The 18,476-nt window shown below is 49.6% G+C and overlaps 1 protein-coding gene across 8 annotated transcripts in view; it reads right to left on the minus strand.

Annotated features, from left to right (window-relative positions):
- Positions 1–18,476, minus strand: part of LOC137571141 (DNA (cytosine-5)-methyltransferase 3A) — a 558,436-nt gene that overhangs the window by 456,935 nt on the left and 83,025 nt on the right. The window contains exon 1 of one of the 8 annotated variants that reach the window (XM_068279890.1): positions 3,953–4,156. The exons of 5 other annotated variants lie outside the window; for them this stretch is intronic. In XM_068279890.1, the coding sequence (XP_068135991.1) occupies positions 3,953–3,985 (33 nt within the window). In that variant the 5' untranslated portion in view covers positions 3,986–4,156. Of the gene's footprint in view, positions 1–2,845; positions 2,899–3,575; positions 3,635–3,952; positions 4,157–18,476 lie in introns of those variants that run through there. 2 more of the 8 variants (XM_068279891.1, XM_068279892.1) reach the window with 2 other exon arrangements.

An 18,476-nucleotide genomic window follows, 5' to 3' on the forward strand; every position in this document is an offset into this window, starting at 1 on the left:
AGCAGGGATCAGCATACAATACAGCTGGTTTACAATCAATAAAGGCACAGAGTAACACCTTACACTGTACACACTGGAGGTAAATCAGCACACAGTGCAAGCACTAGAGAACAGCGTATACTGTACATACTGTAGGCAGCAGAATTCAGCACACTGCAGCTAGCGTGCCAAAAATATGACGATCACGTTGTGTGGCGTGCTTATCGCGCCGCACCAAAAAAATGGGTGGGCCATGGACCAGAATATAGGTGTGGTAACGGGTGGAGACAAATTTACATGAACCTAGCAATGGTGGGACATCAGATTAGGACAGTGGTGGCGAACCTTTTGGAGGCCGAGTGCCCAAACTGCAACCCAAAAGTCACTTACCGGTATCTATCGCAAAGTGGCAACAGCAATTTAAACTAAATACTGTACAAACGTTTTAACTCATACATGAACATTATGGAAAATCCAAGTTGAAAATAAACTGTGAAGATAAACAATTTCATCCATCCTACTCCTGAAAAATGTATTCAATTTTTTAGAACCTCCCAGTTTTATTTTCTGTTTTAAAACGCTAAAAAAGTAGGTTTAATGCTATTGTCTCATATGATAAGGATTCAGCTTTTCCCATAGTCTCGCAGTTAGCAATCATGTGACCCCCAACAAGACATATTCAGCAATCATGAGGCCCCCAACAAATCAGGAGGCCCCCAACAAGATAAATTCAGCAATCATGAGGCCTCCAACAAATCATGAGGCCCCCAACAAGACAAATTCAGCAATCATGAGGCCCCCAACAAGACAAATTCAGCAATCATGAGGCCCCCAACAAATCATGAGGCCCCCAACAAGACAAATTCAGCAATCATGAGGCCCCCAACAAATCATAAGGCTCCCAACAAGACACATTCAGCAGTCATGAGGCACATAAATAGACAGCATTTCACATAAATAGGCAGAATGCCCCCTTAATATGGTAGCCCCCCCAAGTTAGGTAGTGAGTGACAGGGACCCCCAGGTTAGCTAGTGAGTGACAGGCGCCTCCAGTTAGGTAGTGAGTGACAGGGACCCCGATAGTGAGTGACAGGGAGCACCTTTAGGTAGTGAGTGAGTGCCAGGGAGCCCCTTTAGGCAGTGAGTGAGTGCCAGGAAGCCCCTTTAGGCAGTGAGTGAGTGCCAGGAAGCCCCTTTAGGCAGTGAGTGAGTGCCAGGAAGCCCCTTTAGGCAGTGAGTGAGTGCCAGGAAGCCCCTTTAGGCAGTGAGTGAGTGCCAGGAAGCCCCTTTAGGCAGTGAGTGAGTGCCAGGAAGCCCCTTTAGGCAGTGAGTGAGTGCCAGGAAGCCCCTTTAGGCAGTGAGTGAGTGCCAGGGAGCCCCTTTAGGCAGTGAGTGAGTGACAGGAAGCCCCTTTAGGCAGTGAGTGAGTGACAGGAAGCCCCTTTAGGCAGTGAGTGAGTGACAGGGAGCCCCTTTAGGCAGTGAGTGAGTGACAGGGAGCCCCTTTAGGCAGTGAGTGACAGGGAGCCCCTTTAGGGAGTGAGTGAGTGACAGGGAGGCCCTTTAGGGAGTGAGTGAGTGACAGGGAGCCCCTTTAGTGAGTGAGTGCGTGCCAGGGAGCCCCTTTAGTGAGTGAGTGCGTGCCAGGGAGCCCCTTTAGTGAGTGCGTGCCAGGGAGCCCCTTTAGGGAGTGGGTGCGTGCCAGGGGAGCCCCTTTAGGGAGTGAGTGAGTGCCAGGGGAGCCCCTTTAGGGAGTGAGTGAGTGCCAGGGGAGCCCCTTTAGGGAGTGAGTGAGTGCCAGGGGGAGCCCCTTTAGGGAGTGAGTGAGTGACAGGGAGCCCCTTTAGGGAGTGAGTGCGTGCCAGGGAGCCCCTTTAGTGAGTGAGTGCGTGCCAGGGAGCCCCTTTAGTGAGTGAGTGCGTGCCAGGGAGCCCCTTTAGTGAGTGCGTGCCAGGGAGCCCCTTTAGGGAGTGGGTGCGTGCCAGGGAGCCCCTTTAGGGAGTGAGTGAGTGCCAGGGGAGCCCCTTTAGGGAGTGAGTGAGTGCCAGGGGAGCCCCTTTAGGGAGTGAGTGAGTGACAGGGAGCCCCTTTAGGGAGTGAGTGAGTGACAGGGAGCCCCTTTAGGGAGTGAGTGAGTGACAGGGAGCCCCTTTAGGGAGTGAGTGAGTGACAGGGAGCCCCTTTAGGGAGTGAGTGCGTGCCAGGGAGCCCCTTTAGGGAGTGAGTGAGTGACAGGGAGCCCCTTTAGGGAGTGAGTGAGTGACAGGGAGCCCCTTTAGGGAGTGAGTGAGTGACAGGGAGCCCCTTTAGGGAGTGAGTGAGTGAGTGACAGGTAGCCCCTTTAGGGAGTGAGTGACAGGTAGCCCCTTTAGGGAGTGAGTGAGTGACAGGGAGCCCCTTTAGGGAGTGAGTGAGTGCCAGGGGAGCCCCTTTAGGGAGTGAGTGAGTGCCAGGGGAGCCCCTTTAGGGAGTGAGTGAGTGCCAGGGGAGCCCCTTTAGGGAGTGAGTGAGTGCCAGGGGAGCCCCTTTAGGGAGTGAGTGAGTGACAGGGAGCCCCTTTAGGGAGTGAGTGAGTGACAGGTAGCCCCTTTAGGGAGTGAGTGAGTGACAGGTAGCCCCTTTAGGGAGTGAGTGAGTGACAGGGAGCCCCTTTAGGGAGTGAGTGAGTGACAGGTAGCCCCTTTAGGGAGTGAGTGAGTGACAGGTAGCCCCTTTAGGGAGTGAGTGAGTGACAGGGAGCCCCTTTAGGGAGTGAGTGAGTGCCAGGGAGCCCCTTTAGGGAGTGAGTGAGTGAGTGAGTGAGTGACAGGGAGGCCCCCTCTCTAGCCGCCGCCGCTCCCCCCCCCCCCCCCCCCTCTCAGCAGACCTCAGGATCAGCGGCGACCCGACCAGATGTACGAGCGGGCGCTGGACGCACCCGCTCGATATGCGGAAGTGATGTCACTTCCGCATATCAGTGCGGGCGCTGGGTCCTAGCGCCCGCACGATTGGTCGCCGGCTCGCCGCCTGATCCTGAGGTCTGAGACGCGGCGGCGGCGGCTGGAGGGAGCCGCTGACAGAGGGGGCAGCGGCGGCCGGGAGATCCGTGGCACCCCAGGAAAGATTGGGGGCACGTGCCCCCCTAAAACAGGGCTAGCGACGCCCCTGGTTGAAACCGCCGTAGATTCCCCCCTCCTGCAGCAACCAGAGCCTTTGGGTGATACGTATTTCATTTTAAGCAGATTCCGATCTATGCGAGTGGCAGAAATAATAAATAAGAGTTAAATGATGACACCGATCGGATTATACCGTGGGGAATTATTAAGCGGAGCGCAGGGATCTGAGGAAACAGTTTCCCCGGCAACCATGAAGGAAGCTGGGCCTGCGAGAGCCGAGAAGCCTTCCTCGCCGGGGTCTGCAGGCATAAATCAGGCTTCATCCATTATTCAGGGGGGCCGGGGGCACAGAGGCTAACTGCTAATGGGACCGGCAGCCCCCAAGTGGCCACTGGTGATACCCCGGCCGCCGGCAACAGCCAAGCCCTGACACCTTCCAACATGGCTGCCAGGAGCAGCAAAACCAATGCTGCAACACGCAGGCCGGCAGGGATGACTAACCTCGCCAGCTCCTCACATGCTCAGCAGGACACATATTACTATAGCAACCCTGAAGATTAAACAGCCTGCTATATAAAATCAAACATCACGTGTCTCCATAGCAACCAGATATCTGCAATGACGACTAGGAGGTGTTTTACCCACAGCGACCATTCAGAGATACCCACAGGAACTGAATAGGGCCGCACGTAAGCAGGACTTATCCATAGCAACCAAATGTTACCTGCGGTAACAGAATATTACCACAGCAACAAAATGCAACTCACAGCATTGAGGGTTGTTACTTATTGTCATCAGATATGTTAGTAAACCTGAACCAAGTAAAATTATTTAAAATAAACACATAAGGTACCTGCAAATGAATATCACATACTTACCTCGCCGTCAGTTCCTCTCAACCAGCTTACCATTTTCTTCTAAAGGTGCCCATTAATGGTACAATTGTTTCATCAGATTCAATCTTTTGATGCGATTTGAGCGATCATAACTAATCGGAAGGCAATTATCGATTGTTTCCAGTATAGGAATTTTACATTCCAATGCGATCATAAAATCCAACTTTCTGATCGATATTTTTTCCTTTTCCGGTCGATCAAAGAATCACATCTCATCAATTTGCACCACAAACAGTGCAGTTTTCTATACAATTCGATCACAAAAAGTATATCAAATGATCAATAATTGTACCGTTAATAGGCACCTTTACAATGATCTAATCCAGTTCTGACAAGATTTTGTCAGAACTGAAATATATCATTTGCTGTCAGTTATAAATCAGCTGTTGTCAGTTACAACTGAAAGGACAACTGATGTGTGAGGTAACGTCCATGTTTCCCTATGGCTCATGTGGGGGATATTACAATTTAACCGTGTGCTGACCAGGAAGCTGTTATGGTGTAACAGCCATTTTCAAAATGGAGGTCGGAGAATTCCATTGATCACAGTGGACAAACAGGACACAGGAGAGGATAAAGAGATTGATGAGCAGACTAGATGGGAGGTAAGTATGACGGCTGTATGTTTATTTTGACTTTAATTTTTCAGTTCAGGTTTACTTTAACAAAGCAACCAAATGTTACTCGTAGCAACCAGAGGTATTGTCCATGGCACCGAGATCTTACCATAGCAACCAAATGTTACTCGTAGCAACTAGAGGTATTGTCCATGGCACCAAGATCTTACCGTAGCAACCAAATGTTACTCATAGCAACTAGAGGTATTGTCCATGGCACCGAGATCTTACCGTAGCAACCAAATGTTACTCATAGCAACCAGAGGTATTGTCCATGGCACCGACATCTTACCATAGCAACCAAATGTTACTCGTAGCAACCAGAGGTATTGTCCATGGCACCGAGATCTTACCGTAGCAACCAAATGTTACTCGTAGCAACCAGAGGTATTGTCCATGGCACCGACATCTTACCATAGCAACCAAATGTTACTCGTAGCAACCAGAGGTATTGTCCATGGCACCGAGATCTTACCATAGCAACCAAATGTTACTCGTAGCAACCAGAGGTATTGTCCATGGCACCGACATCTTACCGTAGCAACCAAATGTTACTCGTAGCAACCAGAGGTATTGTCCATGGCACCGAGATCTTACCGTAGCAACCAAATGTAAATGTGACCACACACAAAACAATAAAATGACCCAATTTTACAGCATTCTGATAAAAACTATTGGTTGTTTAGAGAAATTGAAAGCATTTTTCTTACTCATTTAAGAAACCTGATCAAATTTCCCATTTTTTCGACATACGGTAAGTCGATCAGGAGGTGAGGATTTTTAGGATCAATTTTTATGAAAATTAAATGATGTAGGTAGATTGTCAATTTCTATTGTTTTAGAATTGTGGGAAAATAAAACACACGTGTGTGTACATTGGTCAGATTTGTCAAACAATACAATCAATCACAAAAACTGACTCTAAAGAAATGTAAAAAATTGTCTGGTGTGTGGCCACCTTTACTCGTAGCAATCATTAGCTATTGCCTATGGCACCGAAATGTTACCACAGCAACCAAAAATTACTTATTGTAACTAGAGATGTCAACTCCAGCAATGAGGTACGCTACCATAGCAGTCCAATGTTACCCACACAATAATTCTGGGGGGACGAGGAGCCAGTGAAGGGAGTTGTGAAGAGGGGCAGCTGAAGAGGAGCAACGGGAGGAGTGCATGAGCCGGGCAGCTGCGTCCAATCGCTTTTGTCATAAATTATGCCTGCCCCTTCCTCCCTTGCCAAGCTGCTCTCATTGGCCAACTGTCACTAGACTGGTAATAATTCTTCTGGTCAGCAACCTCACGTGACTAATTGCCAAGCGGCAGCAGAGTAGAGAGAGGGAAAGGGCCTGGCGCAATTCATGACTCACCCCTTACTGAGGAGAGTCCTTGGTAGGAATGGCTATAGTGATGGCCTCGGTGAGAGTCCTGTGATCACCAGGACCAGAATCTATACATTGCGTATAATATGGAGACGAGGGAGACATGACACCAAGGCCCTGAGGTAACACAAGCTGGGACAGCGGCTCCGGCTGGTGGAAGGATTAGGGAATTGTAGGAGATCCAGAGGAGGAGAGAGACACCTGAGGGAATGATTAATACTCCAACTGACTCTATAATTACATCTTCACCTCGTAAAACAATAACCTGACACTTCACAGCCAACCCCGAGTGATACGACCCGCCATCTGCCATCACCACCGAATAACCATGTCTGAGCTGGAACGAAGTGATCGATGTAGGAGAAAGGCGGAGGGTAGCCACCTATAGCTCCAGGAGATTTCATGCCTATGGGTTTGTTTTGGGTAAATAAGCCTGAAAACTGTTAATTGACTGATAATTCATTCGGAGGGAAGAATTTAGCAAAAAAAAGTGGTGAGGTGTAGTGAATAATAGGGAGCGGTGCAAAACCTCACTCGGTGGCAGCTTTGATCGCTTTCATTTGCATATGGGTTGAAATTTAATTGTGACAGTAAGTGGTCGATCAACACTCCAGAATTTGAGGAGTGATTCCGTATATTAAGGAAAAAAGACCGATACTTACCTCAGAGGGTTCCCAGATGCTTCCACAGGCCCCCGTTCCAGTGCAGGATCCCTCATTCCACAAAAGTTTGTTGAACAGGTTTCTTCTAGCCAAATTTGTGTGGGCCTAACTTGCCTGTGGACCTAACTTACCTGTGGACCTAACTTGCCTGTGGACCTTGCTTGCCTGTGGACCTAACTTGCCTGTGGACGTATCTTGCCTGTGGACCTAACTTGCGTGTGGACCTAACTTGCGTGTGGACTTAAAATAGCGTGTGGACCTAACTTGCGTGTGGACCTAACTTACCTGTGAACCTAACTTGCGTGTGGACCTAACTTGCGTGTGGACCTAACTTGCGTGTGGACCTAACTTGCGTGTGGACCTAACTTACCTGTGGGCCTAACTTGCGTGTGGACCTAACTTGCGTGTGGACCTAAACTAGCGTGTGGACCTAACTTGCGTGTGGACCTAACTTACCTGTGAACCTAACTTGCGTGTGGACCTAACTTGCGTGTGGACCTAACTTGCACGTGGACCTAAACTTGCGCGTGGACCTAAACTTGCGCGTGGACCTAAACTTGCGTGTGGACCTAACTTGGGTGTGGACCTAACTTGCGTGTGGACCTGACTTGCGTGTGGACCTAAACTTCAGTGTGGACCTGACTTGCATGTGGACCTAACTTGCGTGTGGACCTAACTTGCGTGTGGACCTAACTTGCGTGTGGACTTGACTTGCATGTGGACCTAACTTGCGTGTGGACCTAACTTGCATGTGGACTTGACTTGCGTGTGGACCTGACTTGCGTGTGGATTTGCTCATCAGCGGCCAGGAGCACAGCCAGAAGATGACAAAGGGGCCCTGCACTGGAACGCCATGATGTAGGAGGATCCGGCGAGCCTCTGCACCACAGGTGTCGGACTCCAGTCCTGGAGGGCCATATCCATGCCAGTGTTTAGGATGGACTGAGAAATGCAGAAATGTGTTCCACCTTCCCTGATTCAGCCCCATCAATTAGTTTGAGCTGTGTCAAAAATGTGTGAGGATCTCGTCCCTCGAGGACTGGAGTTGGACATCTCTGGAGGCTTTCCACTAATGGGCACAACCGATTGTTTCCAATCAATTACTGTGGCGATTAGAAACGATTGATCGACCGTGAAATTGTACCGTTAATGGGCACCTTTAAAGTGCTGCTGGGGATAGGCATTAAATGGGGGGGGGGTAGGGTTAGGCACCTACAGAGGGGGTTCGGCATTAGGTGGAGGGTTTATGGTCAGACATTTATATTGGATGGTATGTGGAAATGTAAAATATTGATGATTTCAGTTATCAATATTTTCCTATTAGCGGCACCACCCGGCACCCAGCAGTAATAGGAGGGTCACACACAGTGTGTTTTGTGTCTGGGTGTTTGGCTGTCTGCCTGGAGAGGGGGATTACGTTCCTGTCACCAGTCTCCGCCCCTCTCGGAGGATCAGTCTGTATTTGCAGGATCCTTACCGCCTGTCAGTCAGATCCGGCATTTAAGCTGTCATTCCCGTCCCTGCCCACAGGCCGCGCTTTGATGCCTGCGCCGGAGGGCCAGATTATAACCATCGGCCTGTCAGCGCTGGAATCTCTGAGGGGGAACGGGACAGGTGTACACGGGGGTGAAGCCAGGATACGCCGCAATCCAAGAGGCAAGCAAGCCAGGGCAACCAGCAGAACTACAAGTCTCAGCATGACCTGTCAACCCATCGTTACACACAGTGCAGATCCCCTACTACAAGCATTAAAGGAAAACTCTACTCACGCTTCTTTCTCTAAAGTCAACCTGAAGTGAACATTAACTTATCAGATAATGAATTGTATGTGTAGAACGGATTATAAATAGAACATTCCTATCGGAATCACTAGGCCTAAAATGAGTATGCAGATCCTGTGTCCTGACACTGGTCCAACCTCACCACATGCATGTCTGTTCCAGGTCTGTAATTCAGACCTCTCTGAAGACAACAAAGGTCAGCAGGACACCCGGATTTACATAAATCCGAGAGACAAAGATGGCCGCCTCCCTATTCCTCTTCAGGTTTCCTGTAAACCACCTTACAATTTTTCATATGTCTCAGGAGCTCCTTAGATGACATCAAAGGTTCCTCAACCTTGTGTTCCTCAGCCTTTCCCCAACCCTGTTGCAGGGCCGGCGCTTCAATAGAGGTAAAGGGGGCAATTGCCCCAGAGCCCCAGTGCCTGTAGGGGCCCCTGAGGTGTCTTCCCCCCAACTTAACTGTGCTCCCCTGGGACCCTCAATGAAGACTAAGGGCTGACAGAGTGGCGCCCCCCACCAGAGCATGAGAGATGCTATACTGCTGACAAAGACAAAGGCAAATACAATTTATATCGCGCTTTTCTCCTTGGCGGACTCAAAGCACCAAATTGCAGGGACCCCGGGGAGCTCAGTTAAGTTGTGGGGTGAATTGGGGGGGGGGGGGGAGAGACGGTTCAGGGGCCATGGGGCGGAATTTGCTTACAAAAAAAGGGTTCCTAATGCCACTTTTTGGTTGGGGAGGGGGTCTGTCAAGGGCCCCTAGGTTAATTTTGCCTGGGGACCCCATTGTTACTAGAACTGGCCCTTCCCTAATGAATTCCATTCTAATATTCAGGGTGGAAACAACCCAAAGTGGAGGAGAACATACCAGCCTTCATGGAACAAGAGAACGAACAAGTCCACCATGCATTGCGGCAGGCAGATCTTGCTGGTGGAATATCCAAGAGAGAGAAGCTCAGATGATAAAACTTCTGAACCTGAAGAAGCAAGTTTGCCTGATATCTGTTTCGTTGCCTTCCACCAACACTCTCAGTTATCATACATCACAAGCGAGGCGCATTCACATCTCACCGTTGTTCTAGATGGCATCTTGCGTCTACTTTCACGGGACACGTGGTGATGAGGCCGGCTACGGCAGCGCTGAGTATCTCGCATGCTTCTCACTTTCTCTTTCCATCCCTGAACCTTTCACCAGTTTCCACACCCCGTATGTACTATGTGCACTGTGTTCATTTCCTCCCTTCACCAACCACAAGCCTGTCTGAGCTGAGAGTAACTAAACAGCATGCAGACAGGATGCCCCGGTGTGGTCTACTACTGGTAGAAACAGAATGAACCTGTCTAGATGTGAAGGATAACTACGACAAGAGTTGAGCAACAGGAAGTCTGGAAGGAGGCCAAACGAGGTACACCACGCTACTATCGTACGGGAGATACCAGCATGCAGTCTGAGGGCGTCCATAAAACATGGATAAGACATCTTCAGCTTATACCATTACCAGAAGAAAAAAATTGACTATAATCCTATCTGGTGATCAGGCTTCATCGCCAAACCTAATTCACAAAATTTAGTATATCGCATTTCATAATTTCCTCTTGGTGAAGAAAACACGTTTTAAACTTAAAAGTGTTCAAACTCATCATCTAAGCATGAACGCTCCTTTTACCAAGAAACATTATGAGGCATATTTGGCTAATGACGGATCATACCATTCTCCTGATGAAGGGACTTGATCTGGCCTAAACATGTATATCTGCTTATGGAACGTAGTGGAAAATAATTCTCTCTTGATTGAGGGATCACGACTGTTCTCCAAAATGAGTTGATGTCGTTCAGCATTTAGGTTTTATATTTTTTGTATGATTACATATTGCAGAGCTACCGCATCAGTTGGGCGTTGGGTGGTGCAGTTGATATCCACTATTACTAAAAAGTAATTTAAACTACCAATATTTTAGTATGCACCACCTGGCACCAATTGTAACCTTAACCCTCCTCTATAAGTGCCTAACTCTGACCCCCAACCTAATGCCTAACCCTACCCCCCATAGATGCCTAACCCCATCACCTATCGTCACCGCTCACCCCCCTGTGAGTGCCTAAAAAGAAGACCCCCCCCATCTAATACCCAGCTCTAACAATCCTCCCAACCTAGTGCCTAACATTTACCCCCTCAATCTAGTGCCTAACCTTAACCCTACCAACCTGGTGGCAAACCTTAACCCCCTCAACCTAGTGCCTGACCTTAACCCCCTCAACCTAGTGCCTGACCTTAACCCCCTCAACCTAGTGCCTGACCTTTACCCCCCTCAACCTAGTGCCTGACCTTTACCCCCCCACAACCTAGTGCCTAACCTTCACCCCTCAACCCAGTGTCTAACCTTCACCCTCTCAACCTAGTGCCTAACCTTAACCCCCTCAAACAGGTGCCTAACCTTTACACCCCTCAACCTAGTGCCCAACCTTAACCCCCTCAAACAGGTGCCTAACCTTAACCCCCTCAACCTAGTGCCTAACCTTTACCCCCCTCAACCTAGTGCCTAACCTTTTCCCCCCCTCAACCTAGAGCCCAACCTTAACCCCCTCAACCTAGTGTCTAACCTTAACCCCCTCAACCTGGTGCCTAACCTTAACCCCCTCAACCTGGTGCCTAACCTTAACCCCCTCAACCTTGTGCCCAACCTTAACCCCCTCAATTGAGTGCCTAACCTTAACCCCCTCAACCTGGTGCCTAACCTTAACCCCCTCAACCTGGTGCCTAACCTTAACCCCCTCAACCTGGTGCCTAATCTTAACCCCCTCAACCTGGTGCCTAACCTAAACCCCCTCAACCTGGTGCCTAACCTTAACCCCTTCAACTTGGTGCCTAACCTTAACCCCCTCAACCTGGTGCCTAACCTTAACCCCCTCAACCTGGTGCCTAACCTTAACCCCCTCAACCTGGTGCCTAACCTTAACCCCCTTAACCTGGTGCCGAAACTTAACACCCAACTGTTGGATGCTTCCAATGTACATCCACTAATTCCACATGCAATAGTGCTCTCTTCCAAGTGGAGAAGTCCATTTCCAAAAGTCACCCTCTGCTAAGTGCGGACTACTTCATCCCTGCGTACAGCACGGCTCAGTGAAAGATGTTGTATGGGGGGAGGGGGAACAGAGTTCACTGTGTCCTGAAAATTCACAACAACAATTTTTATAACTGGAAAGGTCAGACTTGATGGACGTGAGTTTTTTTCTGCCTGTGTAATTATGTCAGTATGCCACTGAAACCACACGCTCGCTCAACAATTATCTCCTGAGGTCTTCTGAGAAACATCTCTGGCATCCATCTCTCTCTCCTGCACCATCAGTGAGATACTAGAATAAGTCCTTAGAACATACCTACCCGGGACCACTCAAGCAGAGCTTAGCCTGAGAAGACAAACCTTGCACTGCTTTCTTATACCCTCCCCCCAAGTCTGTGCCATCTTGGTAGCGCTATTTCATCTATGATTTTTTTGAAGGTGCATTCATTTAAAATAATATTCTGTTAAATACTCCGTCAAAAAAATCCTACCTGAACTAGTGCTTTAGCAGTGCAATAGATGAAAATGACCAATCTAAGAATAGGGGCACTCAGAATCTCTACAGTACAACGATTTATCTATGCACTGTTTACTGACCTGATGAAGCGGCTGTTGGCAGTGAAATGCGACCTAGGCCCTGAATACCTGAAGGATTCATTGCAACAGCATCACATCTCCCACAACCTCAGATCAAAAGGATGCAATAAATTGACCACCCCCAGTTAAACTAAACCTTTGGAGATAGAGTCTTCCGTCATGCTTCCCCATACCCTGTGGAATGCCTTGCCACACCCAATCACACCCGGTTGTATGGGGGCAATGGGAAGCCTCCTCGTGGCGCCCCTGGATAGTGCTATATAGCATGAACTAATTCCCGCAGGGCGATTGTTTTGCGGTTTTTGGTTTTTGACCCTGCATATTTAGGCATGCGAAAGCAAATGCTTATTTGCATGAGCAATGTCTCGTGATTAGCCATAGGCCAAATTTGCAAAGCCAGATTTGTCAGGTTCACTTGGTTGATGCACACATGTTCTCTCTCTGTTGTAATTAGCATTGCATTTCTTTTTTCTGAGGGCAGGTAGTGAGTGGCTTGTTTTAGGAGGTGAGAGCCCTGGAGCAGGCTATTTGCGCCTGTCCGCCCCTTATGTGTCGCGCCCAGGTTATGCGCATATAGCAGAACGCAATGGACGTTGAGGTAAGTGCCTGTTTTTAATCTTGGGAGGTGTGTGCGGGCGGCTCTTCCCGGCGCTGGCCACGCTGGGGAGATCGCCTGCACCCCCCAGCCTCCACCTCCGGGGTGCCGCTGTGGCTGTGTGGGTTCCAGGCGGTGAGAGTGCCTGGGACCCCCGCAGCCCCCCGGTTGTATGGGGGCAATGGGAAGCCTCCTCGTGGCGCCCCTGGATAGTGCTATATAGCATGAACTAATGCCCGCAGGGCGATTGTTTTGCGGTTTTTGGTTTTTGACCCTGCATATTTAGGCATGCGAAAGCAAATGCTTATTTGCATGAGCAATGTCTCGTGATTAGCCATAGGCCAAATTTGCAAAGCCAGATTTGTCAGGTTCACTTGGTTGATGCACACATGTTCTCTCTCTGTTGTAATTACCACACCCAATCAAGACAGCTCCAAACCTGGACACGTTTAACCTTCTGCCGCCCGCGTCACGCCAGTAGGCGTGGCCGCGGCGGCAGCCCCAGGACCGCCTAACGCCAATTGGCGTAAAGTCCTGGGGCTCTGTTTTGCATGAGATCGCGCGCATGGTGCGCGCGCATCTCATGCTCGGAGGGCGGAGCTCCGCCCCGCCTTCAGTCTCCGAGCGGCTATTGCCACTCGGGAGACTGTTAGACGGCGATCGCGCCGTCTAATTACTAGGTGCAGCGCTGCGATGAGCAGCAGCGCAGCACTGGGGACAGCCGTGTGACACGGCTGTCCCCATGGGAGACAAGAGAGCGATCGGCTCTCATAGGCAGAAGCCTATGACAGCCGATCGCCATAATTGGCTGGCTGTGGGGAGGGAGGGAGGGAGGGTGGGAATAAATTTACAGAAACAGGGTTTTAAAAAAAAAAAAAAAAAAAAAAAAAAATATTTATTTTAAAAAAAAATAAACATGGGGGGAGCGATCAGACCCCACCAACAGAGAGCTCTGTTGGTGGGGAGAAAAGGGGGGGGGGGGGGGATCACTTGTGTGCTGAGTTATGCGGCCCTGCAGCTTGGCCTTAAAGCTGCAGTGGCCATTTTAGCTAAAAATTGCCTGGTCACTAGGGGGGTTTAGCCCTGCAGTCCTCAAGTGGTTAAAGCAAAACTGAAAAGCCACCTGTTAAGTCTGGCATTTATCTTAACATAATGTTTCCATACCTTTTAACTATTTGAGATAAGAAAGGGGGACACTTTAGCCATGCCCCTGCCCCACCCCTAATCACGCTCCTGCCCCACCCCTAATCACGCCCCTGGCACACCCCTAGTCACACATACCATAAAGACAATGTTGAAAAATATGTTGTTATAATTCAAACCACACTGGTCATTTCTATCTTCTCGATTAATTTCCCTTCATATTAACATTTGAAAATAAGAAATATATCCATTTAAAGGATGGGAATACAGTTTAAAGTCAATTAAACACATTTTTCAGTAGAAAAATTTATTTATTTACACAGATCTGCACATCAGTCCTGAAGAAGGGACACTTGAGAAAGAAAGAGGGACAGGGCTTTCTAAAAGAGGGACAGAGGGGCAGGGCTTTCTAAAAGAGGGACAGAGGGGCAGGGCTTTCTAAAAGAGGGACAGAGGGACAGGGCTTTCTAAAAGAGGGACAGAGGGACAGGGCTTTCTAAAAGAGGGACAGAGGGGCAGGGCTTTCTAAAAGAGGGACAGAGGGACAGGGCTTTCTAAAAGAGGGACAGAGGGGCAGGGCTTTCTAAAAGAGGGACAGAGGGACAGGGCTTTCTAAAAGAGGGACAGGGCTTTCTAAAAGAGGGACAGAGGGACAGGGCTTTCTAAAAGAGGGACAGGGGGACAGGGCTTTCTAAAAGAGGGACAGGGGGACAGGGCTTTCTAAAAGAGGGACAGAGCTTTCTAAAAGTACACTATCTACTGATCTGAGACACGCTTATGAGCTTTGGCTCCTACGGGAGAAAAGCACTTTACTAATGTTTGCTGTCAATTTTTTTGTGCTGAATAGAAGTCTGAATCTTGTGTTCAGTGAATCATTAATCACTTCAGCCTGCGGGTTGTTTTTAATTGATGGACGAGAGGAATTTTCACATTTCAGCACTTCTCCCTTTCATTCCCCAATAACTTTATCACTATTTATCACAACAAAAGGATCTATATCTTGTTTTTTCACCACCAATTAGGCTTTCTTTGGGTGGTACATTATGCTAAGTATTATTTTATTCTAAATGCATTTGAATGGGAATAATAAGACAAAATTGAAAAAAATCATTATTTCTCAGTTTTCGGCCATTATAGTTTTAAAATCAAATGTAAAACTGTGGATAAAAGCCACACATTTTATTTGCCCATTTGTCCCGGTTATTGCAATGTTTAAATTATATCCCTAGTACAATGTATAGTGACAATATTTTATTTGGCAATAAAGATGAATTGTTTCAGTTTTACATCCACCACTAATTACAAGCCCATAATTTAATAATAATATACCCTCTTGACACACATACAGTATTAAAAAAATGTAGTCCTTAATGACTGTAGGTGTAATTTTACTATTTGGCCACAAGATGTCCTCGGGCATTATTTTCTATTGTGTACAATAAGTAGAGTGCAAATAGGAAGTAATGCGTGGCTGTGTTACTTCGGAAGTGATGCAGGGGATCACGGGAACCTAGAGGGGAGATGAAAGATTCCCATTCATTAATCTGACGATCGGCGGTGGGAGCAGCGGGAACCAGTGAGCGGGAGAGAGAACGTCGGCACGATCGGTACTAAATCAGAGAATGGTCACTGTTTTTGAACAAAAACAGTGATCATTCTCGCCCCACAAGTACGGTTTTGCTGAGAGGACTTCTGTCTCCCGCCAACATTTCCCCCAGTCGCCGGGGCCATCGCGATCGCAGGCTTCCGCGTGCGCAGCCCCGCAACCTGCACGGACGTGAGTCTCACATCCCTGCGGCTAGAGCAGCACCAGCCGCGGACGTCTCAGCTGGAAAAGTTAAAAAGAATCTGTAATTTAAAAAAATAAAACGTCTGTGGGATACTTACCTCGGGAGGGGGAACCCTTTGGAACCTAACAAGGCTTCCCTCGTCCTCCTCCGTCCCTCTGTTAGAGTGTCGAAGTGCAGCGAGGTAAATATTTACCTCCCGCGATCCTGCGCAGGCGCACTAGCGGCTCTCCGTTCAGGTAAGGCGGAAATAGCCAAACCCAATCTTATCCGCTCTACTGCGCAGGCGTGAGTCCTTTGTACCTGCGCAGTAGAGTGGATTGGATCGGGTTCGGCTATTTCCGCCTAGCCCGTATGGCGAGCCGCTAGCGCTGGATTGTGGAAAGGCAAATAAATCACTGCTTGTCAAGTTTGTCGGGGAGGTTTCGGGGGAGCCAGCGCTGGATTCCAACAAGCTTCAGAGGATGGGAAAGCCTCATTGGGACCCTGAGGCTTCCCCCTCCAGAGGTAAGTATCCCACGGGTGGGGGGGTTAAGTTACAGTGTCTCTTTAAGGAAAGTGGAGTCTTCTCAGATTCACACTTCAGGAGAGCTGGCTCCGCCCAGCAGGAAGTGTGTCCGTCTCTGATAACAGGCCGGTCACCTGGGCACCCTCTGCAGACACACTCCTCAGGGCTCCTTGGTGTCAGGCAGGGGGGCAGCCCGTGTCTCCAGCCTGCAGGAAGCAGCAGCTGAGGGGGGTGTCTGTGTGGCGTGCAGTGCTGCGGATGTGGCCTGTCTTGTGAATGTCCCCTTGGCTCCGCCCAGCAGGAAGTGTGTATGTCTCTGATAACAGACCGGTCACCTGGGCACCCTCTGCAGACACACTTCTCAGGGCTCCTTGGTGTCAGGCAGGGGGGCAGCCCGTGTCTCCAGCCTGCAGGAAGCAGCAGCTGAGGGGGGTGTCTGTGTGGCGGTCAGTGCTGCGGATGTGGCCTGTCTTGTGAATGTCCCCTTGGCTCCGCCCAGCAGGAAGTGTGTCCGTCTCTGATAACAGGCCGGTCACCTGGGCATTCTCTGCAGACACACTTGTCAGGGCTCCATGGTGTCAGGCAGGGGGGCAGCCCGTGTCTCCAGCTTGCAGGAAGCAGCAGCTGAGGGGGGTGTCTGTGTGGCGGTCAGTGCTGCGGATGTGGCCTGTCTTGTGAATGTCCCCTTGGCTCCGCCCAGCAGGAAGTGTGTATGTCTCTGATAACAGGCCGGTCACCTGGGCATTCTCTGCAGACACACTTGTCAGGGCTCCATGGTGTCAGGCAGGGGGGCAGCCCGTGTCTCCAGCTTGCAGGAAGCAGCAGCTGAGGGGGGTGTCTGTGTGGCGGTCAGTGCTGCGGATGTGGCCTGTCTTGTGAGTGTCACATAAAGGGGAACTTCACAGTGTGAAATGTGTGCAGGGCGATAGGAGAGACAGCTGGGCTGAAAGAGGAACTGTAACCCAGGATTGACCTTCATCCCAATCAGTAGCTGAGACCCCCTTTCCCATGAGAAATCTTTACCTTTTATCTAATAGATCATGTGGTGAAACCCCTCCCACAGTGTGATGTCATGACCATGGTCCTGACAGTTTCCGGTCTGTGAACCTCATTGCATTGTGGGAAATTGCGGCTTTTTCCAGCTGCCAAGCAAACAGTCTCTCCCTCTGTGCAGAACCAATACAATAACCAACATTCCATACAGAGCACCTGGCAGGACTAAAGAGGTCACCAGCAGTGATACAGTTCAGAATGTAAATCAGGGAGAGGAGAGAGTTTACAATGGCCAAACACTGACTAAATAATTTATATAAGAGTATTGTAAAAATATAAGCGATTTTATTCATTCGGTTATTTTCACTACAGGTCCTCCTTAGAGCAGAGCTAAAAGCCTCAGGCTGTATTGTCGGTGGTCTGAGATCACTGTGGCACATAAGCAATCCAGCAAACCTGGATGGAAGTTTGCAGGAAAGTTCTGGGTGCTTCCATGTGCAGGAGACCAGAGATGCAACTACAAATGACGGGGGCCTGACAAAACATGGAGGGGGGCCCCCTACATCTCCACCCTCCCCCACTTGGTGACCCCTATAACTAGGAGTCATATGACAAGTGTGGTCACCCTGGTTCCCCCATAACAGTGCAGCCACAACAACACCTGCGCTGGGGGGATTGGGGGGGGGGGCTGTATCAAAGCTTGAGAGGGTATGATGTTAGGGACATCCTAGTGGAACTACACGGAACTATGCAGAACTGTGCAGGGCAATTTGGGCGCGCCATGCGCCACCATAGGCCATGATGGGAATTACAACAATAGCAACAGTAATTTGGGTGCTGTCAGAAGTCGGAGCCTAAATTATTGTAAATACAGCGTAATTCAGCCAGCAGCAATAGATGGCAGCTGAATTGCGTCTGAGCCCAGAGTCCACGGCGGCCTGGAGAGGGAATAGTAATGAACACCGCCGGGACTTGCGCAGGAGCAGGGTGAGGCGTTTATCGGTGGCCTGGAGAGGGAATAGTAATGAACTCCGCTGGGACTTGTGCAGGAGCAGGGTGAGGCGTTTATCGGTGGCCTGGAGAGGGAATAGTAATGAACACCGCCGGGACTTGTGCAGGAGCAGGGTGAGGCGTTTATCGGCGGTCTGGAGGGGGAATAGTAATGAACACCGCCGGGACTTGCGCAGGAGCAGGGTGAGGCGTTTATCAGCGGCCTGGAGAGGGAATAGTAATGATCACCGCCGGGACTTGTGCAGGAGCAGGGTGAGGCGTTTATCGGTGGCCTGGAGAGGGAATAGTAATGAACACCGCCGGGACTTGTGCAGGAGCAGGGTGAGGCGTTTATCGGTGGCCTGGAGAGGGAATAGTAATGAAC

This window comes from Hyperolius riggenbachi, chromosome 4, assembly GCF_040937935.1.
Source record: "Hyperolius riggenbachi isolate aHypRig1 chromosome 4, aHypRig1.pri, whole genome shotgun sequence".
Classification (NCBI taxonomy): Eukaryota; Metazoa; Chordata; class Amphibia; order Anura; family Hyperoliidae; genus Hyperolius; species Hyperolius riggenbachi.